The 24,122-nt window shown below is 35.9% G+C and overlaps 2 protein-coding genes across 2 annotated transcripts in view; one reads left to right on the top strand and one right to left on the bottom strand.

The window, feature by feature from the left end:
• Window positions 1-1,783: 1,783 nt before the first annotated feature.
• LOC137390874 (uncharacterized) lies at window positions 1,784-7,426 on the bottom strand. Its single transcript, XM_068077190.1, has 11 exons — window positions 7,302-7,426; window positions 6,915-7,003; window positions 6,559-6,654; window positions 6,266-6,381; window positions 4,924-5,028; window positions 4,074-4,281; window positions 3,804-3,924; window positions 3,577-3,639; window positions 2,835-3,022; window positions 2,171-2,383; window positions 1,784-1,925 (listed from the first exon to the last, which is right to left on the bottom strand). The coding sequence occupies exons 1-9, from the start codon at window positions 7,424-7,426 to the stop codon at window positions 2,890-2,892; spliced, it is 1,056 nt and encodes a 351-aa protein (XP_067933291.1). The 3' UTR covers window positions 1,784-1,925; window positions 2,171-2,383; window positions 2,835-2,889.
• A 5,089-nt stretch (window positions 7,427-12,515) lies between these two features.
• Window positions 12,516-24,122, top strand: part of LOC137391976 (uncharacterized) — a 37,330-nt gene continuing 25,723 nt past the window's right edge. Inside the window, exon 1 of the mRNA XM_068078557.1 lies at window positions 12,516-12,564. The gene's annotated coding sequence lies outside the window, so the exon portion shown is untranslated. The remainder of the gene's footprint in view (window positions 12,565-24,122) is intronic.

The following is a 24,122-nucleotide window of genomic DNA, read 5'->3' as shown; positions in this document are numbered from 1 at the left end:
GAATGTCGGCCCTTATTTCGGGGTTTTTCTATCGAAAGGCAAGTTCGCTGAGCCCTTCATTTGTCAACTAAATATAGTTTTTGGATTGGTTAATTGCTTTGTTTATAAACAATTAACCTTCCACAGATATGGTTGCTGAAGATATCTTTTTCTCTTACGAGTTAAGCTTCCCATCATATCTCACATATTTTATTCTATGTTCAGTTTCGTGTTGCTCTACTAGTTTCAGTGCCTCAGGCAGGGAGTTCAAATAAAACACAGGCATTTCAACAACCACTAAAATTCGGTAAGCTCGCCAACATTATGTAGAATGGTTTTAGCTGAACCTACCAAAACACGGAAGCCCAATCAAATCGTTGCGAGAAATAAACCAATGAAGAGCTCAGCGAACTTGCCTTTCGATAGAAAAAACGCTTATTCGGCGGTACGCGAGTGGCAAAAGTGGTGTCAAAAAACTCTCGTGGCAGAAGGCACAAAAGAGCGATTGTCCGATATCCCGATATCAAAGGCCAGGTTTGTAGTAGTACAGCTAAGCCCATCGCTAGATTGGCATGCGCTATCGGCGGTAGGTTTTGGTTGGTTTTCAAATCATGGTGATGATGAACTCTTGATTGGCAAAATAAAATATACAACAATGAAACAGAAGCCTCCAGGAATGCTGTGTCCAATGGGACAAGGGTGACATTGGAAAGACTTTTCCAAGATGGACATTGTCGCCATTGTCCAATGTCGGCACTGGAACATCTAAAATTGTCCCACGTAATATGACGTCATAGAAACCAGTGTCGTATACGGTAGTTTCACATGAAGCTAATACGGCTCTGTTCAAAACAATGAAGTACAGTATGCACAGCACATGTAGCTAGCTTTGTTTGTACTATTTATTGGTATTATCAAGGATGTAAATACCTCGGTATTATTGTTTATATTATGGCATTGCACACTCTAATTTCGAGCAATATTACAATGCTGGCTAAAATGACTGGTATCTCCAAAAATTATCTTGTCAAGCTCATGGTAATCAAACCTAAGAATAAGAAATTTTACTCATTATGTGTAATTTGTGTGAACTTATGAATTACTTGGAGCAGAAAGCTATGAAATTCTCCCCTCTATTGTCTTATGGAGGTTAAAATTCGAGTGGTTAAAATCATGGCCCAAGAGGTGTGACTCTCCAAAATATGGGCACATGTTGGGAGTTGGGTTAGGGGTATTACAGGCGGTGTTCAACTTGAAACATGTCACAGTTAACTTACACCTCATCATCTGATTGAACTTATGACTTTTCAGTCAGTGTATACCAAGTTATGCCGATTGTCATAGTAACAATTTAATACCGATAGTTAATTGATAAGTTAGTCAGATGTTATAGATGCAGCAAGAACAAGAGTTTTTTAAGTCTACTTAATTCACGTATGTAAGCGAGAAACACCAATTAGTGTGAGCTAGTGGGTTCAGGTCATTGGCTGGTCCCAAGAAGGAAGCAACATTCGTGAAAGTTATAATATTAATAAGAAACACAATCATCGCCACTCCTGCATAATCTTTCTAAAGATAATTGTTTGAAGTCGGTTTTCTTGTACAAGCAACTAATGCTGACATCAAACCAGCTATCATGCCCTCATTCAGCTATGATGTCTGTTCTATTATGTCACCGATCGGGAGAGCAGTATGCGAGAGAGAGTTGATTTGAAAAGATTTATACCCAGGAAGTTCACTGTATTCTTTTCATACACGTAAAAATAAAACATATAAAGCAAAAATTATTTACAAGCATGGAGATTAGATATTGTCATCAGAGATAAATAAATCATACATGAATTATAGGCATCAGAACTGAAGAGAAGAAAAAGTGAAAAATAATAGTAACAACTGCAATACCTGTAGGAAGGTAGTGGTAGGAGCATTATAGGCTATTACAACACCTAAAACATAAAACGAAGAAACTTAGACGTGAGTTTCTAATGTTAACTGGTGGTAACGAGGTGTAAACTAAAACAGACCAATAAGATTGATTGATTAAGCATTTGAGGCAATTGGTTCATGGAAGCTTTATGGAAAATTTATAGTATTTACCCATGTGTTAGTTCAGACATGCGTGTCAAGCGTGTGTAGCGTGTGTTACAAGCAAAAGACAAAATCATGGCTTATTTTACATTATTAGACTAACTGATATTATTTCTTTGAGTGATTTTTTCCAAGAGAGATCTTTCTTTCCATACAAAAAGACAGGCTGTGCGGGGCGGGTTGTCTCTTCTTATTTTCCTTTTGATACTGGTGATCAGCAGCAGTCTTTCTTCTGGTTCCTCCATGCTGGCTTGTAGATGTGCCCAAGGGTTTTTTTCTCCTCGCCACTGCTGCTGGCTGCACACCGATTTTGGCCCTGGAATTATTATATTTGTTCTTTTTCATGAGAAATTAGTCTGGGAACTCGGTCTTCAAACAGATGGAGTTGCTGGGGCCCACTATCAAATGTTGGATAGTGAGTGCCAGCAACTCCACCCGTTTGACGTCTGAGTCCTTAGACTAATGTGAAATATGATTTCGTGATGTCATACAAATATATTATTATAAAGTAGCTGACAGTTAACAATATGTGACGTATATACATTGTGACAAACTGTTGTTTTGCTCGCTTCGCTCGATGGGAGACAACTCCGCAAAAACAGCAGTTGGTCAAGACAGGCTAGGACCAGCTAAGAATCGCTTAATTTTTTTTATGGGAATCAACTGGAATTTTAATTTTTTTCTGTACTGAATCCGGGACAAGGACTGGAAACTTATTATCGACAAAGGAATTCTGGACCAAGACTGGGAACAACTCTGAAATTCACCTCTTTTGTGTAAAGCTGTATCTTTCTCCTGAAGCCAACGGCGTATTAAGGAGTGTTATTTTCTGACTGGCAGTTCGGGTCTTCCACCTTCAAAAAAGGTTTCAAAAGCCGGGCCATACATGGCAGCTTCATAGCTGGTTTGCAGCTTCTCTGACTTCTCCTTGTGGAAAGCATCAATAGCTGCTTGCCTTTGAAAATAAACCAATAATATGACGTACATGTTATGCATATTTTAAACAGTAACATCACACAGTATTGAAAAATTTTGTCTTTGAACTATTGCAACATCATTGTTCGCATGCAGTATATACTATGCAGTAGCAATCGCCTGATTGGAACAATCAATGAGCAACTACTCAACATTATACAATATTATTTACTCACCATATTGCATATTAAACCAGTCTGCTTAGGCATGAGTTGTGAATGTGCGATTTTTGAAAAAACATAACTCAAAGAATTGAGGGCTTAACTGACCAGAAGAGTGGACACACTACATTGATAACATAATTTTATTAATACTAGGTTGTGCATGTCAAGTTCAATAATTCTGTTTTGTGGTTGTTTCACCATGGCATGGTTTGGTATATTTATTTCTCAATCAAATTTATGCTAGTCGGATATTGAATTGCTGAGGCTAAAATACATGTATGCTTTTGCGTTTCCACTCTGTTTACAAAGGACGAATTCGGTCATTAGAAATATGCAGTGAATGCGCTACATATGTTCTAAGTAAACCTACCATCTTTCTCTCTCAGGTGGAGTAATCTTGGGAATAACTTCGAGATCTGAGAAGCACATCTCCCTGCTTTATAAAGAACAGTTTCGAGCGTACAGTCTATAAATGTAGTAAGTAGAGTGTGTGCATACATTTTGTCCATCACATCAATTAATCCGGCCGCATTACATTGAATTATTTAATGTAGCTACATGTATGTATAATATTTGGATTCATAAACAAGTACTTACCTAGTAGCACCTGTATCACTCTCATTCTCAACCATTTCCTCACCAACAATAGCTGCATGTATAATTTCATTATCTATACAGGGGTGAAGTGGCTCCAACCATCCCTTATTAGCTTTCTGACCTTTCAAAATAATTTTATCTGCTAAACGATATATTATTATACTCATAAGTTAGTTTAACATTAAATTAGTTTAACTTATGAAAACTCATATTACCAATTGCTCCAAAGAGCTTCATTCTGAACCTTTACTTCTGTATGCAGATGTTTACCTGTTGCCAACCAGAACAACTGTTCTCGTTGTTCTGTTCTGGGCTTGTAATGGTGAACACCCGAACCAAAATCTTTGCTGTCCATCACAGCCCAGATGTGCTTGCAAAGATTACCACATCTTCCATAGAAGCATGAGCACAGCCCAAGATCTGCCTGTACGAGACGTTTGGTCTTGCCAATACCAACTTCATACTGTTCACCGTGTTTCTATAAAAAAAGAGAATCATCTGTGCCGGTCATGAGTTTTATGATTGTTTTAGACCTGGGTTGGGAGGCATAACTTGAGTATACACTTTAGCATGAGCACGATTTGTGAGTAATATCCACTCTAAGTTTGCAGAAATAGGGTGGGCGATAAGCCGCTATATAAATCCCTTGCACTACTGATTGTGACATATTGTGAGTTTTATTATGGCTAGGCCTATGTATGTATAATACAAACAATTCCTAAATGTGTAAGTGTGTAACATCCAGCATTGTGTAGCCTTCGTTTTCAGACAGAATGCGGGTGGAGTGGCTGGCACTCACAATAGGGGTGCCAGGAAGGATAGTTGGTGACTCTCCCAGTTTCTGCCTGAGAGCTTAGGCTTACCTTAGGATAACAAGTTTGGCTTCTTCAAGATATTCGATAATATCCACCTATTAGTCTTTCAATCATTTAATTTTAATGCATCACCCTTGAGCCTGACCTATTTTGGCCTTTGAGGTCAAACCAGCTCAGATGAGCCTATGTTCTTTTATTATATATAGAAATGTCTTTTCTTTATATTATAGAAATGTTGCCAGTGTATGAGAGAGTAACAGCAAGTCCGTTCAGTCAAATCTAGAATGATAAGATATATGACTGACATGTGTAACTATTGCTTTCATCCCGGTTGGCTCCTTTCGTCTTATCTTGAGCTCTTGTCCTCCATGAGCTATATCTAGGAGTCGGTTAGATATAACGGTCTCAAACTTCGTGATTAAAAAATCAGCCAAATGACATACATTAAATGCCCTCGCCCTGCCCAGTCCTTCAACAAGCGAAATGCTGCTTCAACAAAGTTGTTTGTATTGTTGCCTACAAGTAAATACATGGAATGCTATTCATTGTATAAACAGAACCAACAGCCTGGATTCAAACAACATGTGTATGAATCTCATGACGGTAGACCAGGTTAGCCTATAGACACATATTGTGCCATATACTGGCCTTTTCATGACAATGATTTTTAAGGCAGCATAAAACTCGGCTCAGTGTGAAAAGGCTTGGTAAAGAGATGTGGTTATGAATTGAGACATGGTCTAGAGACCAGGAACTATTGTCTTATTGCCCCAAATAGCTTTCGAGTGGGAAGGAGAGTGTTTTCACATGTCACACAGGCTTCTATGAAATTAACCCTCAATTAAATGCAGACCTTTTTCCAGAATATCTGATGAGGAGTGTATCACACAGCTTCAAATTGTGATATGATACAAAGTAAGGCTTGTACCTTGATGTATACTACTTTAAATATTACCTTCACTATGATATTTCTACCCCCTAGCAAATGACAAAGCTTTACTTTCATTGAATAGAAACCATGTAAGACATAGACCAAACAATAAAAATGTGGATGTGCGGGTTTCTATGCTATTTGGGGTAAGCCTTTATAAAATAAATTTGGTAAAAAAACAAACCTCTCGTCATCGTATCCTGCCGATAACACAAAGCCCAAAGTTGACGGCGGTTATGTAATGAAGCCAGATATGCAGCATAGTTGGGATATTTCGAGAAACAGCTGTGATCAGTCTCATAGCTTCAAATAAACATATAGATTGTTAAAAAATGAAACTTTTAAAATTCTAAAAATTGAAATGATGATGGCAAGGTTGCCGTAAGGTCCAAACCTCTCAACTGAAAATTCTCCGTGCTTAATGAGCAGCTGCTGGCCCCAAAGGGACAGTGTCACCACTGATAAAAGAAAAAACATTCCATTGGAGCTGGATAATGGACGCTAGCACAATTCCTCAACCCCAAGTGTTTATGATATTATAATACCTATTGACAAGTATGATTATTGTTTGATGCCTTTGCAAAGAAACAGAAAGCTTACATTTCAAGATAATCTCCTTCGGTTTCACTGTATAGTAGGCGACGAAACAAATCCATACACCCATTTCTATCTCTCGATAGAACTTTGTTATCCCCTATCCAAAGCCATCGCCATACAGCTTGTTGCACATGAAAGCTACACAGCAGTATTGTTGCATCAGGGTATGTAGACATTATGGCTGCATGCTCAGCTCGGGCATCATCTACCATAAAGACCATCGGCCCTTTAATACCTGCAAAGACACATCATTCATGCAGTTGGTTGATCTAGGGTGTGGATATGTTATGTTATTCAGGTGAAAAATCTGTGTGGATGATCAATCAATGATATGGCGGTATGAAACAAATTTGGAATTGAACAAAAGCCTGGCAATATATAGCTCCATCACTTACTGAACTTATATACAAACCTCTGCAATTGAATCCTGTCTCACCCGCTAGCTGCTTCAGTTGAGCTAATCCCATAGTCACGGCCTCCTCTGATTCACTTGTTGTAAGAAAAGCACCTGAAACAATTGAATTGAACTAGAGTGAGTTGGAAGGAGGCTGAATGCAAAAAATACCCAAGGCAGTTGTGCATCTTCAGATTGATCACTAATAAAACTAGACTTATAAAACTTAAATCTGGTAGTGGAAGGGTATCTTTTTAAAATAACGACATACAGCACCGAAATGAAATTTTGAGGCTTGATTCTTTGACAAGCATCAAAAAGGGGGTTTCATTGCGTATCAAAGGAGTGTGACTGACCTAGAGGAACCCCTCAACCGGGACAATGTGTGAGTAATAGAAATAGTCGAGCCTGGTGCCCATCCATCCCACCACTTGCATCTAAAAATACCATCTCGCCAGCCTCTCTACAACAAACAAATAATATATTAGATCTACATTTTGGCATTAAACAATTTGCTAAACAAAAGCTAAATATTACCAACACAAGACACTGTCACTGCATTGATGCAAGAATACATGCTGGCGGCTGTGGTTGGTAAATCTAGGCTTGGGCTAGATACTAAAAACGCAAAGGCTATATCTTGGAAACAACTTAGAGATACAGTGTCATAAGGGTCTTGACATATTAGATAACAACCTCAGAAAAACAAGTACCTCAGACAACAAGTACCTCAGATAACAAGTACCTCAGATAACAAGTACCTCAGACTATGAGCTCGCTTCATTAATGGTGAGATTATTGAGACAACCATCTGACCATCAGATGTCATGTCGGTTGAGTGGTCAACTCCATCTTGCTGCAGCTTTTTTTGTAGTGCTTCCCGCATCTCTTCTGTGGTCTTTTGAAAATTGCCATACTTGGATATTTTCAACTGGTTATATAATCTAGTCATGGGAAAAGAAGAAGCTTCACGACATTAGCAAATAACTTCGACCAGTCATTGTAAATATGTGGTATCAAACCAATTTGTCTTGTTAGCTTAGCATCATTTTTTATAAGCTCCGGATCCTACAAACTTAAAATCAATCACAAAGGATCCAGGATGGTGTGACTCTGAAGAATATCAGTGCTGTGGATGGCAAACGGTGCTTAAAGGGTGCAAGGAAGATTAAAGCTTACTATCTAAACACCTTGGAAAAACGTGTCAAGAACCATTACCAAATTTAGAAAAGTAATGCAGCAGCATGACAGCAGTTACCTAGTGACAAGTGACTAAAATAAAACACACCTTGTAGGTAATGGTTAGACCAAGCTGGACACCTTGGTTAGATCAGATTAGATCAAGACAAGTTATTAGTTGTTAAAGAATAAGACATCTGACTTACCCACTCTTGTTAAATCTGAGAAAACATAAAAATAAATTTACATGTCTCATATTTGAACACAACGATAGCAGAGTAAAAGTTTTAACTTTTTGCTTTTAAAAGTGCATATTAATAACTGACTTTAACTGACAAGCAGTGTATCTCAAAACATTGTTTGGATAGTGGATGATTGTGGAAAACTGAACATCATATTTGGAGAAACAGGGCACTTGAGATTTTCTGACATTGATATATATATATAAACTATATTAAGAACTGAAAACTTTTAAAACATTTTACAACTTAAAGTTTCATGGTTGCTACCATTCATCAGGTAAAATTAAAATGAACTGAAGCTCATATGACTGTACGTAAAAACACATCGAGTAGCTTAACGATAAAGGCCAGCTGCATATACGGTAATACAACAATTTAATTGGTTCATGTCACAGCATTGCAAATTAAGTGCTTATTTGAATGTCTGCACTTTGACACAAGCTCGTTTCTTGAGTTTAAGCTTGCAAGCTCAGAATTGTATAAAATGAAGTATTTCTCCCAAATACACAAATTACAGCGTTTACTGGTCTTATTGTAACTACTCGCCTTTTTCAATACTCTCCACTTGATGTCGTACTGGATGGATCGATCTTTAAGCTGCCATATATAATTACTTAGTTCTGTTGAAGTTCGTTTTGATGGATTGTGGAAGCTGCTACGATGGTTGTAATATCTTTTCTTCTAGTGAACTGCAACGTTCTTCTTCATCAGTATATATATATATATATATATATATATATATATATATATATATATATATATACTAATAAATTATTTGAAAGCAATACTTATCTTTTTTTTCCAGCTACTGTCAGTTTCATGATATTCTCATTCGTCAGGCTGAGATTCCATCACAGCCTGACGAATGAGAATATCATGAAACTGACAGTAGCTGGAAAAAAAAGATAAGTATTGCTTTCAAATAATTTATTAGTATATAGCTGCTCCAATATATTTGTTGAGCACTCTAATTTTAGTAATACTAGCCCATAATTCTTAGGAATTTATAGTTTATATATATATATATATATCAAACACTATACCTGGTACAATATTTTTGTGAGGGTATTATGGATCTGTCAGCCAGCTTGATGATATTTTCTTCAGCCTCCAATTTTAGATGTTCCAGTGCCGACATTGGGCAATGTCCATCTTGGAAAAGTCTTTCCAGTGTCACCCTTGTCTCATTGGACACAGCGTTCTTGGAGTAAGCTGCAGCTGAGGCTGTCTGATGGTTGTGCCCAGGTTTGAGTTTCACATCTGCCACCGTTTCATTGTCCCTGAGAACTCAGGTTAAATTGATTTCATTTTAATAAAAATAAATTCTCTATGCGTTAAAATGAGATTGAACTTGGTGTGTATCTGACACTATGACATTATTGGCGGCATAGTTCAAGTACTCAGACTTCAAACGTAGGGAGCTGCTGATGCCAGTAACTCCATCTGTTTAAGTACCAATCTTTTAGAAAACTCACAAGAATTCACTCTTCCTTAAATTGATATTAATATAGGCAGGGCAGTTGGTGTCTTTTACATTTTTGTATGTTCTTTTAGTTCCTGCTCTTCGTTTGTACCCAGTGTGATGTTGGCAGACAGCTCTTAGCTAAAACATGCAACCAAAATAGCTCAGAACAGATACCCATGTGTCCAAAACTCTATTGCTTTGCCATACACTTTTAGGTGAATCCCGGAGAGCTTTCTTTTGGGAAGAAAAGCATTTTCGCAATTGAGACACAGGACAATAATTGCAAAACCTGTTCCGCATTGTATAATAAGGAGTGTATCGCACAGCTTACTATTTTGTATATTTATCCAATGCAATGTGTTTGGGGTGCGCTTTTGAAAGAAAAAACCTCTCATAATAGCTAAGGATAAAAAATCATTGACATAGTACAAAATAAGGTTTTATGTAAGGCGTAAAATATACAACACACTTAGTGTTTTGGTTTGATGGGTAATAATACTTACACGAAATATCAGTTTCTTAGTTGCGGGTCTTTTGCAACGAGTCCTCCAACGAAAATTGCTTTTGAATCTTGTAAGCCAGCTTTCTATACTGGCTTGGCTATTGAGCTCTTTGACATAGAAATTGAACTCATTTTCTTTCCACTTTAACTCAATCCTTTGTTCATATGTATAGCCATCTGGTAGTACATTCTGAAAATAATAGAAAAAGTTACAGCACACAACCCATCTGCGATAAAATGCGCACACACAAACCAAAAAAGAATACGATATTGTGTGAGTTAATGTGTGGGACAGGGTGATTACCATATCCATGTACACCCATTAAAAGACATCGGTGCATCAAAACATAACAGAGAAATTTCCAGGTTATGTGATGCACTCGAACTCTTGTTGACTGTTGATGTTGAAAACATGATGTCAAAATTGTTAAAAAGCTCATGTAGATTAATATACTTGGTCAAGCTCCGAAGGGCGTCACAAACAGTAACATTGATTGTACTTATCCTCTCGTTTCCCTTTCTTTCAACCAATACAATACAATTACAAACAATAGATTCATTTAATATTGATAAACCTAAAGTTATGCTAAAGCAAGAATTTACATTACATTATTGCAAAAATTCTTGCAAACAAATTGCGTATAATCTTGGTTAAAGCAGGTATAGTATTAACCATTATTATACCAATTACCTCCCCTCAGAGGGGAAGTGATTGATTATACATCCTTGGTTAAAGTTGCAATATAATTATAATAATATAATAGATGAATAAAATGATGAATAAAAACATATTATTAATGTAACTACTATAATGAATTCAAATTACTAACTTAATTATGAGTTATTTTTAATTATATGTAGGCCTTTCTATATATAAAATAAATAACACATATAATTTAAATTTTCAAACGCATGCCAATCCAGCGTAGCTGTACCACTACTTGGCCTTTGAGATATTATGCGTGAATAGCTGTGATCATTCATGATATAAGCGACGTAGGTGGTAAATATAAACTGTACAATAAGCGTAGCCAACTTTGCGCGTAAATTTATCAAAGTCGATTCATATTACGCGGGACAAATGTGCTTTTGTGCCTCCTGCCACGAGAGTTCATTAACACCATAGCTGTACTACTACAAACTTTGTCTTTGAGATCGGGATATCGGACAATCGCGCTTTTGTGCCTTCTGCCACGAGAGTTTTTTGACACCACTTTTGCCACTCGCCGGCGGTACCTATTTCGGCCGTCGCAAGTATCGACCTTGTAACTACGGAAATACCTACACGCCTACTTCACTACAGCAGTTGCTAGCAACGCCATCCGCTAGTACAAAAGCGCAGGGTCCAAGTAGTGGTTGACTGGTTGTCACTAGGTGAATGTCAGGTTTACGAAGAATAAAATTAATTTACGTGGATGTTTTCGTCCAACATTCATTAATTGGTAATCGCTATGATTTAATTATTGCGTATAGAATATGTGAATCTACAATATTAATTGTTACAAACTGTCACATTAAGCTCTGATTATTTAACAGTCGTGAAAAGTTTGAAATATTTGTAGGCTTATTAATTCCTGGTCACGGGTATTACTTGCATTGCTCTAACATAAAACACCTGTGTTTTAGATTCAACATCTTATGAAACGTAGAACATTATTTACGATTGCGAACTACCGTATGATCGGAGTTTTATGGCGCCTTACAGTGCCTCGCGTTGCTTGTTCACAACTCGAGTTGTGAACACGCAACGTGAGGCACTGTAAGGCGCCATAGTTTAGGGCTTTTAAGCGTCTTGGAGACACAAATTATTTAAAACTTGCGAAGTGTAGCAAGACAAACATTCAATTTTGTTACTTTCGACAAAGCATTTATTTTTATGGAGATTTGTATTAAAATAGTTCAACAATTTCACCTCAATCTTGCAGGTTTTTCACTCTACATTCTGATGGCATAAAATTAAAGTGTGTCTCTATTTTTTTTGGAAATGTTATGATTTTATCCAAGTATTGTTGTTTTTGTTACACGGAGTAGTTAGGGAATGTATATTTTTAGGAAATAAACATTTTTAATATTTTATCTGTCAAGCTTACTAGGATGACCAAATGAAAATTATGTATTAAGCTGTCTGTTCCTGAGGTCTAATACTCTAAAATTGGGGTTTTGCAATATTATAGAGGTTTGCAATCTTTTTAAAATTTGTCACTATTGTTAAAATTTAACTGGCTAAATTCTGTACAAACATCAATTTTTTGTTTAAGCCTTTTTATATTATTTAGTTTTGAATACTATGAATAGTTCACTACTATCTAAATTTATACATAGGCTTACATGTATAAAATGAAGTAAAGACTCCAACTCACCTAATTTGGCCGGTCACTATAATATAATATCTTGCACTTCATTATAAAGAGTTTTAATCGAAGCCCTTATATTGGTGCAATTATGTTAGTAGTCAATGCTGTCATGTTTTTCTTGCAGCGCCAAACTATCTTTGAATATGCCAGCTTACAAAGGAACAGCACCCAGTACAAGTCATGTAGTAACGGATGATCGTTTTAAAACGTTGCCAATTACTACCAGGATTTCTATTCGAGATTTTGTGAGCAAGAATGGGATAACATTTGCTCCTGGCCGAGGTTTGTTCATCTTCCTTTGCTGTTCCACTTACTCTACATGATATCAATGCAGTGAGCATGCATTGCTCTGCTTGTTTACACATGATTTTTGTTGTGCATGTTCAACAATGATAGGAAGTTGTAAATTCATACTAAAATGAAACAATTATACAATCAGGTACTGATAAATATCTTATTCTCAGTTGCTCTAGTCAACTTGATGATCAATGGATGCCAATAATCATTCAATATTAGTACATATTGATAAGTGAGTGAATACCCGCGGTGTCATGGCAGGTGTTTTTCGAAATTGTCTGGGCTTGTCTGCCAACGGACAGCGCCACTGCACATTAATTGTATTAGCAACCTACTTCGATTAATCATCTACATCTATCCATATCAATACATTGGCAATATTTTGTCCGCAGGCAGTTTGCCAGACGAGGCACTAAAATGTCAGGCAGCCACGCATGTCATCATGCCTTTTCATTTGAAGCACTTATGTAAATCAGTACTATAGTATTTGTAGTCATATCAGCGTTGTTACCACGCTGTAACTTGGTAACCGCAGCATTACGCACTGTACATTTTTGCAATAGTTGTGATATTATGCAGGATTGGATTGTACAGCTCGCTGGATTGGACGCGAGCTGATCAATAACATATTGCATGACACATGTATTGACATTTCAAGCAACATCTAGTGGCAAAATACAGTAGAATGCATACTTTGTCATTCTAGCCAGGCAAACAAATTTGCGCCAATAAAACTTCAATAATCCTTCACATCATATATTTTAGAACGGGAACCTTCTGTAAAAATAAACTATAGCTCTATTAAGCAGTTCTTGTATTATACTCTGAAATACATCATGTAACAAGAATAAGGTGTAAGGTATTGTCTGAAAAGCTTTCTTAGAAGAATTTCTTTAACCTTCCTGATGTGTTTACATACTTTGGTTCACTAGCAGCAAATCAGATTCTGTGGTTACATTGTATTGTGTATATATAGTATACTATATATAATATACTATAGTATATGTGGTTTACACTGTAAAGTGCTCAATAATCGAGTCAATTAGAGCTGTGTATGAAGTTTATTAAAAACTACAGGTTAAAATCATTACTACTATTAGTTTCATGCAATCGTGTTGCAATCTTCAGGTAGAATGACTAAAATGTATAATGTACAAGCTATAAAATTACTTAATAAAGCTGAGGGCTTAATACTATTGTGTGATATATATATTATAATATACAGCAAATTATGTAGTCAAATTATGTTATTGAGCTAATTAGATGTTTTCTGGCATGCCGGCATGTGGATATCAGCTCACTTCTAGTGTTAAGGCTGGCTAACTTCAGTTCGAATATGATGAAGTACTTTTCCCATAGACATAACTGGCAAGATTTTGTTGATGTGTTGTAAGACCGCGCTCTTTTGATGATCTTCCAGGTTATATTATAGCGAATGTTCTTGTCTTTTAAGTCCCATATGTATTTACTCAATTCTGTTTGTAGCCTTTTAGTAGGATATTTAAAGGATGTTTTGTGGTTGGCTAGTCTTGTTAACAAGACTAGCCAACCACAAAACATCCTTCATTGTCATTCTACCTGAAGATTGCAACACGATTGCATGAAACTAATAGTAGTAATGATTTTAACCTGTAGTTTTTAATAAACTTTATAATATACTATATATAATATATACCATATGTAATATATTGTATTGTAGTAAATTGTGTTGTGATATATTGTATTGTGGTATAATTCATTCAATTAAAATTAATTTTACATTCAGTTGTGTTTAATATTAAGACTTGTAGGAAGGAAAAAAATATGTTTATTATTGGAGACTCTAGCCGCTTATTTGTAACACACTTTAGTTTCACTTTGCTGCCAGGAGAGGCCTTAATTAATAAAGAGGAATGAAGTTTGGCTGATGAAAGCTTTGTTACAGAAAACTAGAATATAAAGATGGTTTTTTTACACAAGCCATTTGGCTATAAATCTGAATAAAAAAGGTACTGCCATGACTAGGGTTTCTAGTAGCTCTGACCTTGACCTCTGAGTTGTTTTAAAGATCATCAAGTTCTGCTGTGAACGCCTGCAGGCACCTTCGTATAACCTGCATTTCTTATAGGATTTTATCAGCTGACGAAGCCAGAAACCATTCAGACATACAAGGAGATTGTTGCTGTTAGAGTCAACGATGGAGCTCAGGTTGGTTTTATCAGTCATTGGTGTATTAATAGATGTAAATAAGTATTGGTGGTATTATAAAACACTGTCAAACAAAGCTACCAACAGCTACAAAATTCTGTGAAGGTATTTACCAAAGCATATCCATTGATGTGTTTACACTATTAGTCCTTGCTATTAAAGCCCTAGTTTCAACTACTAATTTGCCCACATTTGAGACCTGCTCCTAAGAAATCTACATATGAATGAGGTAATTTCATTTTTTGGTTTATTATATCTACAGATGCAGGGTTTTCCATGATGTATTTATTTGATATACTTCATTGCCATGATGACTCGAGGGCAGTCTTTTTACCAGCAGCGGCCTTTCTTTGGATATGTATAGCAATATACCGTTAATGGGGTCGCTAAGGCATGAACGGCAGCAGTCAAATATCACAGTCAGTCTATCAAAATGAAAGTGATAAAAATACATTCTCTTACAAGAATAGCTTGTCCACTTTTTAGCTATTGAATGGAGTTGGCTATCCTTCCGCTTTCATCTACAGAGTACCACCAATTAGCACTTTCCAACATTTACTACCCTTACCCTAATTGGCTCAAGAATATATAGCATTGACTTTACCTCTTCGATTCTCATCCCAGTTGTGCTTCTCCGTTCAGCTCTTATTAATCTTGTACAGATTTCAGTATTGTATACACAATGTACATTACAAGTATTTCACATGTAGAAAGACATGTACTTACACATGTAGCGATTGCAAAAGTTTAGGAAACAGTTGAGTTTTCTGAAGTGTTGAGTTAAGACTCAGACTTGAAAAATCTAGTTTCTCTTTTGCGGATATTTACATTTCTGGTGTTTCTGGAACTTAACTTCCTGCACATGATTTTTGTGATGGATTTCCTTGCAATGAGTTATAGAAAATTTTGTTATGGCCAAGCTGACAATGATAAATGGATTATACAGACAATTGTGCATGCTACAGCTACAATGGGTATTCACTACAAATTTGGTACAATAAGGTACAATTTGATGAACATTAATTCTTATGCGTGACCAAAACGTGAAATGAATGACCTTATTGACCGGTGAACAGAGCATTTTTCAAAAAACTATCAGATATAACATAATCCCACGACCAAACACGAGCAAAGCGATTGTTTGGGAGATTTATGATAAATGCGTATGTGCACACAACTCCCGAAAAGTTATCTGTTAACGGCCATGACCAAACCCGTGTACCGAAATCTCTTCAACAAATTTAACCATTTTTGTGTATAGTCGTTTAAGTATAATAATGATACAAAACACATATAAACATATTTAAATATGTTACTAAGTCTTTGAAAGGTTACCGAAATTTCTTAAAACTAACCCATTTGATCGGATTATACATATACATGTATAGACAGATTAATTTGGCCAAAAATCGCCGATAAAAACTTGACAAGCTTTTTCTAATCAAAATTAAGACCGGCCAACAAAACGCCAATAAGGCCGTGCGACAAATAATAGAACTATTAAGTTGTGCGCATTTCACGAGAAGCACGTGCACATTTCACCAGTCTATGGCATTGTCTAATTGCAGGAGGTTTCTGTAATTAACGTAAAAGTTCAGAAAAGTAATCGTCTCTTTTTTTCCGATTTTACGAGATTCTGACATTTTTGGACACTTATAATGAGTATTTTGGTATTCCAACTGATGTCCAAAGCAGTGAAAGTAAAGGAAATTACGATGATATTTTTCTAACGATTCTTACAATATTACCTATAAGATTATTACAATATTTAATTGTAAGAATAATTATTCGATTTTATAAGATTTAGTTATAAGAATAATTATTTGAATTTACAAGATCGAAGTATATAGTGACCGATGGTGTGCAATATGTTACTGTTATTATTTTTCTAAAGATTTTGTTGATGGTACTACGGTGTGCTCAATATTGCGGTACTGCCAAGCCGTTTTTAATATCTGCAAAATTAAGTAATAGGCCTACATTTTCTTATAGATATACATCTATTTCTATGACAACCAGCTAAAATCCATTTGGATTTTTAAATTCAGCATAATTCTTTAGATATAAATACAGAAATCTAGGTAAATATCACAACTTCTTGATATTGGTTGCTATGATCAATGATATACAGCCCCCAGCTATATATATATATGAATATTGCACAGCAGTTTGCCATTTTACTTCTAATATTGCATTTCTCTTATTGCAGGAAGAGATATAAACATATAATCTTTTCCTTCCATTATTGCTGTTTGTTGTACATAATAACACACAGTACATTACAGCTACCATTGCAGTTCTCCAATTGCACTGCAGTGCCATTTGACTGCTAATGTTGCATTTTTCAACCAGCAGTACCTTTTCTTTTTCCATTATCACTTTGGTCGTGGGCTGTATGACAGGGGAATTTCTAGTATAGTATGCTAATTTGAACCTAAAGTTTCAAATGATTTAGGACACACTATGTATTTTTTTTTAGTCAATGACTACAGGTGTTTGCTTTCCTATGTTCAGTAAATGTCATCATTTAATACTCTCTAACTCATTAATGTTACTTTCTGATTAAAATTAAGTTGCTTTCCCATAATGCATTTCACAACATGCATAGACTCTGTTACTCTGTCACAATTTGAAATAAGCTTATATGAAATACCATGTAGGCAGCAGTAAAAATACATAGGTGGCAGACAGCATTTGAGATTATCATCATATAAAGGGCAGCCTGATTGAAGTAATTCTAAATCTGGTTTTGAGATAAACCTGAATGTGAAAAGGATATTCCTGTATAAAGTTTGTGAAATTGTCATGTCACGTCTCTTTTTCATGCAGTACTTATGACAGCCTTGGCATATTTAGAGTGTCTAACAGGCTGTATTGTAGCTGGTACTGGCACATGGTAACTTCATAATTATATGAATGCTTCCATAACACAAATTGACCTCAAATTGTGCGCTGAGATAGCTTAGGGTTTATTTTATCATGCAATCCAGTCACAATTTGTAAGTTGCCTTAATTTGCATACCTTGTAATATCCTTTTACTAACACATATTGGGAAGTTTGTACTATTTTATAAGTTGCTATAAAGACTTTTTATAGTCACAGGCTTTGATGCTGAGCTGGTTTTATCGTTCAATACAATGTAACTAATTATTTTTAAAAGATTCGCTAGTTTTATATTTTTACGTTTAGATCTCTGGAGATGCCGTGCGGGCATTGTTAAAGATTCCTAGTGGAGCTAGCAAGTTCAAGTTTGTGCAGCAACCAGACTTTGAGATCTATGTCCAGAGCACTTCATACAACCGTGTCCTCATGCCTGATACAAAGTTCTTGTATGAGGTCAACCCTGATGCACGAGGTGAGCGTCTTATGTTACTGTAAAACCTCTATTTAAACACCATGGGGCTTTATTTTTCAACTCTTTCCCTATGGTGATGGTCAAATAGAGGTGGCGTTCAAATAGAGGCTGGAATTGTAATTTTCAAATAGTTTGTGAGAAATTCGGGAAAATAAATGCAACCTTTTCACAGGCGAAGCGACTGTTGTCTATATTTTGCCTTATATAATATATAAGGCAAAGATAATACTATATTATATCTTTCTCGCGCTCTCCCGCTCGCCCTCTCTCTTTCTGAGCGACATTAAACTTTTTAGATGCAATAAATCTGCTAAATTACCTCCAACTTGTCAATGATTTCTAAATAAATATGCATTGAGAAGCCGAGAAATATCTCTACTAGTTGATATATATTGCGTGCAACTAACCTGCAATGATATTATAGCCTGTGCCCTGCTTTGCAATTTGTTGGACCTTTTAATTTTTTTCTTTCGTTCTAAATTTGAAGGCATATTTTTATTTTACAATTGCGTTGCACAAAAAGCTCATTGTATTCATTGATATGTTTGCTACAGTTTGCAACCAAAATTGGCTTTTTATGTGCAATAGAAGAGAAGCTATGAGCGCCAAACCATTGTGAGTCATGTTAATATAATTGCAAGGATGCTATCAAATATGCTATAACTATACAAATCTATAAGTTATATAATAATGATCTATCAAATGCTACAAATATATATTTAAACCATAACTGTCACGAACAACTTTTATCGTATTTTCTAGGTAAATCAGACACGCTGATTCCGATTTTGTACTCAAAATAAAGATTAGTCCACTAACCTTCAAAGTCATTTAGGCTTTTTTAAAGCGTTTCAATATCCGTTTCAAAAACAACACAATCGGCATTACAAGCTCCGCCCATAAATATGTGACGAAACCTAGCTTTTTCAGAAACGGAAGTTGGGAATGTTTACTCCGATTTAGAATAATAGAGATGGGTGTCTTAAAACCCATTATTATATAAATCCAGCCTGTAAAATAGTTTCAGTTTTTTATGAAAGGGATATAAACTATTTAAAATTGCTCGCAGCTTGTTACATGACGTTTAAATGGGCTGGACGCCGAGAAAAATGAGCTCAAAAAGCGCGGTTTTATCACGAGCTAGCGTTGTTATTGCGCTTTTTAAATATGCAATGCTAAATAGCTTATCTACCTTTCAGAAAAGACTGATATTATTTTTAAGGCTGAATTTAGATATTAATAGATTTTAAAACACCCATCTCTATTATTCTAAATCGGTCTAAACATCCCTACGTAACTTCTGTTCCTAAAAAGCTAGGTTACGTCAAGTATTTATGGGCGGAGCTTGTTATGCCGATCGTGTTGTTTTCGAGACCGATATTAAAACGCTATAAAAAGTTCTTCATTACTCTGAAAGTTAGTGGCCTAATCTTTATTTTGATTACAAAATCGGAATCAGCATGTTTGATTTACCTAGTAAATATGATAAAAGTTGTTCGTGGCAGTTATGGTTTAAGAACAAGGGACATAAAAGAACTATACTTATAATACATGCAGAAACCAAAGTTAACATTTTTGAAACAAATATATTTGTATCGTTTGCTTGGCCAGTTACATTCTGATTGTTGCTTTTGATGGAACATTTTTTGGCTGTTCAACACCTTCCACAATGTGTCCTGACCTCAACTCTTTTTCTGTACTGCTGAACTCATCGAGATTAGTGTCCAAACTAATTTTTGAGCGGAACAAAACTTTTACGCGTTGCATTTCACACAAATGATAAACTTTTGGTCGCGTGGTTGCTCAGCGCAATATTTAGCCCAAAGCTAGTCATTCATATACCATCGTAAATAAAACACGTTTTCCACATACGTCGAAGTATCAAGATCTCTATAAACAAGGAACTACTATTAGCCTGATACAGTTACTAATTATGTTTATGGTGTTACTTTCAAAGTTTTACCGAAAAAACTGAAAGCTTTAGAGTTGGATAACGGACTTGGATACAAACAGAAACAATAAAAGAATTGATTGTTATTGATGTAACCAAATCATTATTAGGATGTACAATTTTGTGGACACTTTTCTACTGATCACTTGCTATTACAGTATGCGTTCGTAAAGATCAAAGGATGTCAGCGGTCAAATGAAGGAGCGTTCAATTAAAGGGTGGCGCTCTTTTTTTAACCCTTCTGTTATAGGGGCAGTCAAATGGAGGTGGCGTTTAAATAAAGGTGGTATTCAATTAGAGGTTTTACGGTATTTGAGACTATTGGGACAAAGGATTCTTTGGCTAGTCAAATTCATCTCATCATTCTCAACAAGGGTTTCCTCTGCATACAACGTTGCTGTATATTGCACCATGGTACTATGAATACATTACAACCTGCCTCCTGTTTCTTTTTTACTTGCTACAACTAGTGAGGTCATGCCAGGTCAGCATGCATCTTGCAAAGGTGCGGGATATTACAAGGTGGTGTGATGTGTAATGTACTTCTGGCCTGGTCTAATATGAAACTACAAATCATAATATGATATTTGGTGTATAACATCTTAGGATTGAAGTCATGGAGCTACTGTGAGCTATGGTCTAGAGTAGCTGACTAGCAAACTACAGGGTATGTTCTATTTTTGGAAAAGCCTTGATGGTGGCTGGATGACTTTAGATTTTCCTTCTGATAACAAGTGGAGTTGGGAGCTTTCCATGAGTTGAACGCAGGTTTCTCAAGTGGCAGCCTCTGCACTAGTGCCCTCTCTCAGATTTATTGGCATTGCCTTTCCTCTGACTCTGAGAGAGCGCCAGAGAGAGAAGTGTTTGGCAATGCAAGAACCAACCAAGGATGCTTCTGTGTCCTGACGGTGTTCCAAATTGATCTCTTCAGTACTATTGACGCGATAGATGCTAGCTTTGGCTGATTCGAAATGTTTGCAGGAAAAGCTTCTCCCAAAAAAATTGGAGTTGCTCTCAAGGTAGCTGAAGTCCATTCAGAAAAAAGAGTTGGACCCCCTCCTAGCAGTGTGGCTGGAGCACCTCTCGAGCTCGTATTCTCATTTGACACTACTGGTTCGATGTATTCATGCCTTGATGAAGTGCGCAAAAATCTTGAAAAAATGATCAGCAGAATTCTAACAGATATTCCTAACATCAGAATCGCTGTAAGCACTCACCTCAAAGTTAAACCGTTGTTTAAGAAGGGTTCACTAAAGGTTCTATAATTTTTCATATTATAGACCAATATCTATATTGCCAGTTTTTAGTAAAATTTTTGAAAAAGTTGCTAATATGCAAATATTTGGAAAATAACAACATTCTTACGACACAAAAATTTGGTTTCAATAAAAATGGAAGCATTAGCAAAGCATTAATTGAGCTTACAAATATAGTTTTATCTGCAATGAACCATGGCAGAGCAGTACTAGGTATATTTCTTGATTTTAGTAAGGCTTTTGACACTATTGACCACAATATACTCATTCACAAATTAAAATATATGCACTTTTCATCGTCTTCTATTCACTGGATAAAAGACTACTTGGAATATAGAACACAGGTACCCTTCATAGAAAACTATAAATCTAGCTTTTCAAGTATAAATTCAAGGTCTATCCTGGGTCCAATTTTTTTTAAATATATATTAATGATCTTGTGTCATCTACTAATCATTTAAAACCTATTCTATATGCTGATGATACAAATTTATTTTTTGAGTCTAACAATTTGAATAGACATTGATATAGTTAATAATGAACTTCAGAAAATTGAACATGGTGTAATACAAATAAACTAACTGCAAACATGGACAAAATAATGTACATTGTAATGAGAAATCATCAAAAAAAAATTAAATTGGAAAAATCAATAAAATTATTTTATCTGGAGTTAAAGGAGACTTCTTCGATCAAATTCTTAGTCATTCATTTGCACAGTCACCTAGTATGGAATACACACATCAATAGGCTAAATAAGCAGATAGGATCTATGTCAGGCCGATTAGTAGTTGTTCTAAATTTTTACCCAGAAGTATTATGAAACTAATATACGACACATTTATTAATTCTAAAATTAGTTACTGTCTGGAGTCATGGATAAATGCTCCATTTTGTTACTTCAAAAAAATATTAATATTACAAAAACGTCTAATGCGCATAATCTTTAATAGACCACCACTGATTTCATCTCGGTTCCTGTTTGTTCAGCTGTTTGTGTTGCCTGTTGATAAACTTTACCTGTATAAAATTCTCTTGATAGCTCATTCAAAATTTTATTCAAGTGATGACCAAACAAAAAAGATGCACACTATAACACCAGATTTCTAGAAACCAATCTACCTTTACCATTATTCTTATACTGCTTCAGGTCAAAAAACAATCGAATACAGAATGCCATTACAATGGAACAGTCTTCCATTAGACTTACGCAATTTTCTGTATTTACTAGTTTTAGAGTTAATGTTAAAAGCCATTTGTTAAGCCTAGATCAATCAAGGCTGTTTGAGTGTGCCAATTCCTGTTGGCCCAGCGACTCGACTAGCTGCAATGCTACTGCGCATGTGGGCCTCATCCATGTCTTAATAAATAGGAACTAAGCTTTCATTTATTTTGTTTAACTTAATCAATATCATAACCATATCTTCATTTTGCTTAATGTTATATTTCTACTAATTGATGAAATATAATACACACATACACACTCACCCTTTCCTGCCATAATAATTGTCGGTTTTATATTGGCCTGCTCTTGAATATTATTCTGCTTTTAATCATATCATAAAACTGCGTGCTTGCAAAATGTAATTGCTAGTAGTTTGTTAGCACCTTCACAAGTTTCTCATTATTTGCTTTTCATCATCTGTAGGTCTGACTTTCGTAGGTGTTCGCACATGGAGACTATGCCGACAAGGCGTCAACCTATGTCACACAATTCCTTGATTTTACAACTGACAAATCAAAACTGGTTAAATTTGTGAAAGAAGTGAAAGGTACCGGAGGGGGTGACTATCAGGAATGTTATGAACTGGTTTTACAGCTAGCTCGGACCGAACTTTCATGGACAAGTGGTATGCAGGTCTAAGTTAGATTGACTCAAGTCCTGTTTTGGTTTATTAGACCTACATGTGATCAATCTTGTTCCAACTTGTATATAACTTGTTCCATTCTTGTATATATCCTTTTACGAATCACTTATTTTTATATAAGTGTTGTGGGAAATGAACACTTGTTCGTTAATGTATTTTTATTTCACCGACACGCGTGTGTTTTACTCCAATAAAGCAAGTCATAAATTAGGCTTAAGACAAAGCTGTTACTATATAAACTTACTGTTATTATATAAATAAGGTGTATACCAGACTATTTTTATTACCATATCATCTTCATTTTTCTATAACTGTTCTATATATCTTTAGGCAGCCAACGAGCTCTGGTTATGATAGGAGATGCGGTTCCTCACAGTGTGGGTGCATACAAGCATATCATGCGCTCCTTTAGCTTTGTTAAGAAGGCTGTAAACTGGAGGAGGGAAACTGATCTGCTTGCGAGAATTGGTTGCCGAGTTTACTCAGTTCAATGCGGCCCAAGCCACAGAGAAGCCAATCAATTCTGGCAAGGTTTGGCCTTCAAGACCTATGGCCACCACTTGACGCTTAGCAACTTCTCCAATGTCTTTGATTTCATCATGGCCATTGCTTATAAGGAGCAGGGAGCTGATGAGCTGGAGGTGAGCTGAAATTGTAATATCCATTTGTTGGAGCAGTTGGTCTGGTGCGTGTTGTTAGAAAGTCAGAGTGACAATGCATATCTGAATAGTGAGCCAATCATAAATAGGCTAGGGAGTATCTATGATATAATCAGCACTCTCAATTGCCAGGTCTGGTTCGCGACATCCGATCTTGAAATGTTTATGCTCTAAGAGAATAACCATCTTCACTGGTGGAGGTGATGGCTTGATTATGTATGGCAAATACATAGTTTTCTGAAAGTTACTTTGCTTGTTTACTTTAC

This window comes from Watersipora subatra, chromosome 3 (assembly GCF_963576615.1).
Source record: "Watersipora subatra chromosome 3, tzWatSuba1.1, whole genome shotgun sequence".
NCBI lineage: Eukaryota > Metazoa > Bryozoa > Gymnolaemata > Cheilostomatida > Watersiporidae > Watersipora > Watersipora subatra.
This window is presented reverse-complemented; position numbering and strand designations above follow the sequence as displayed.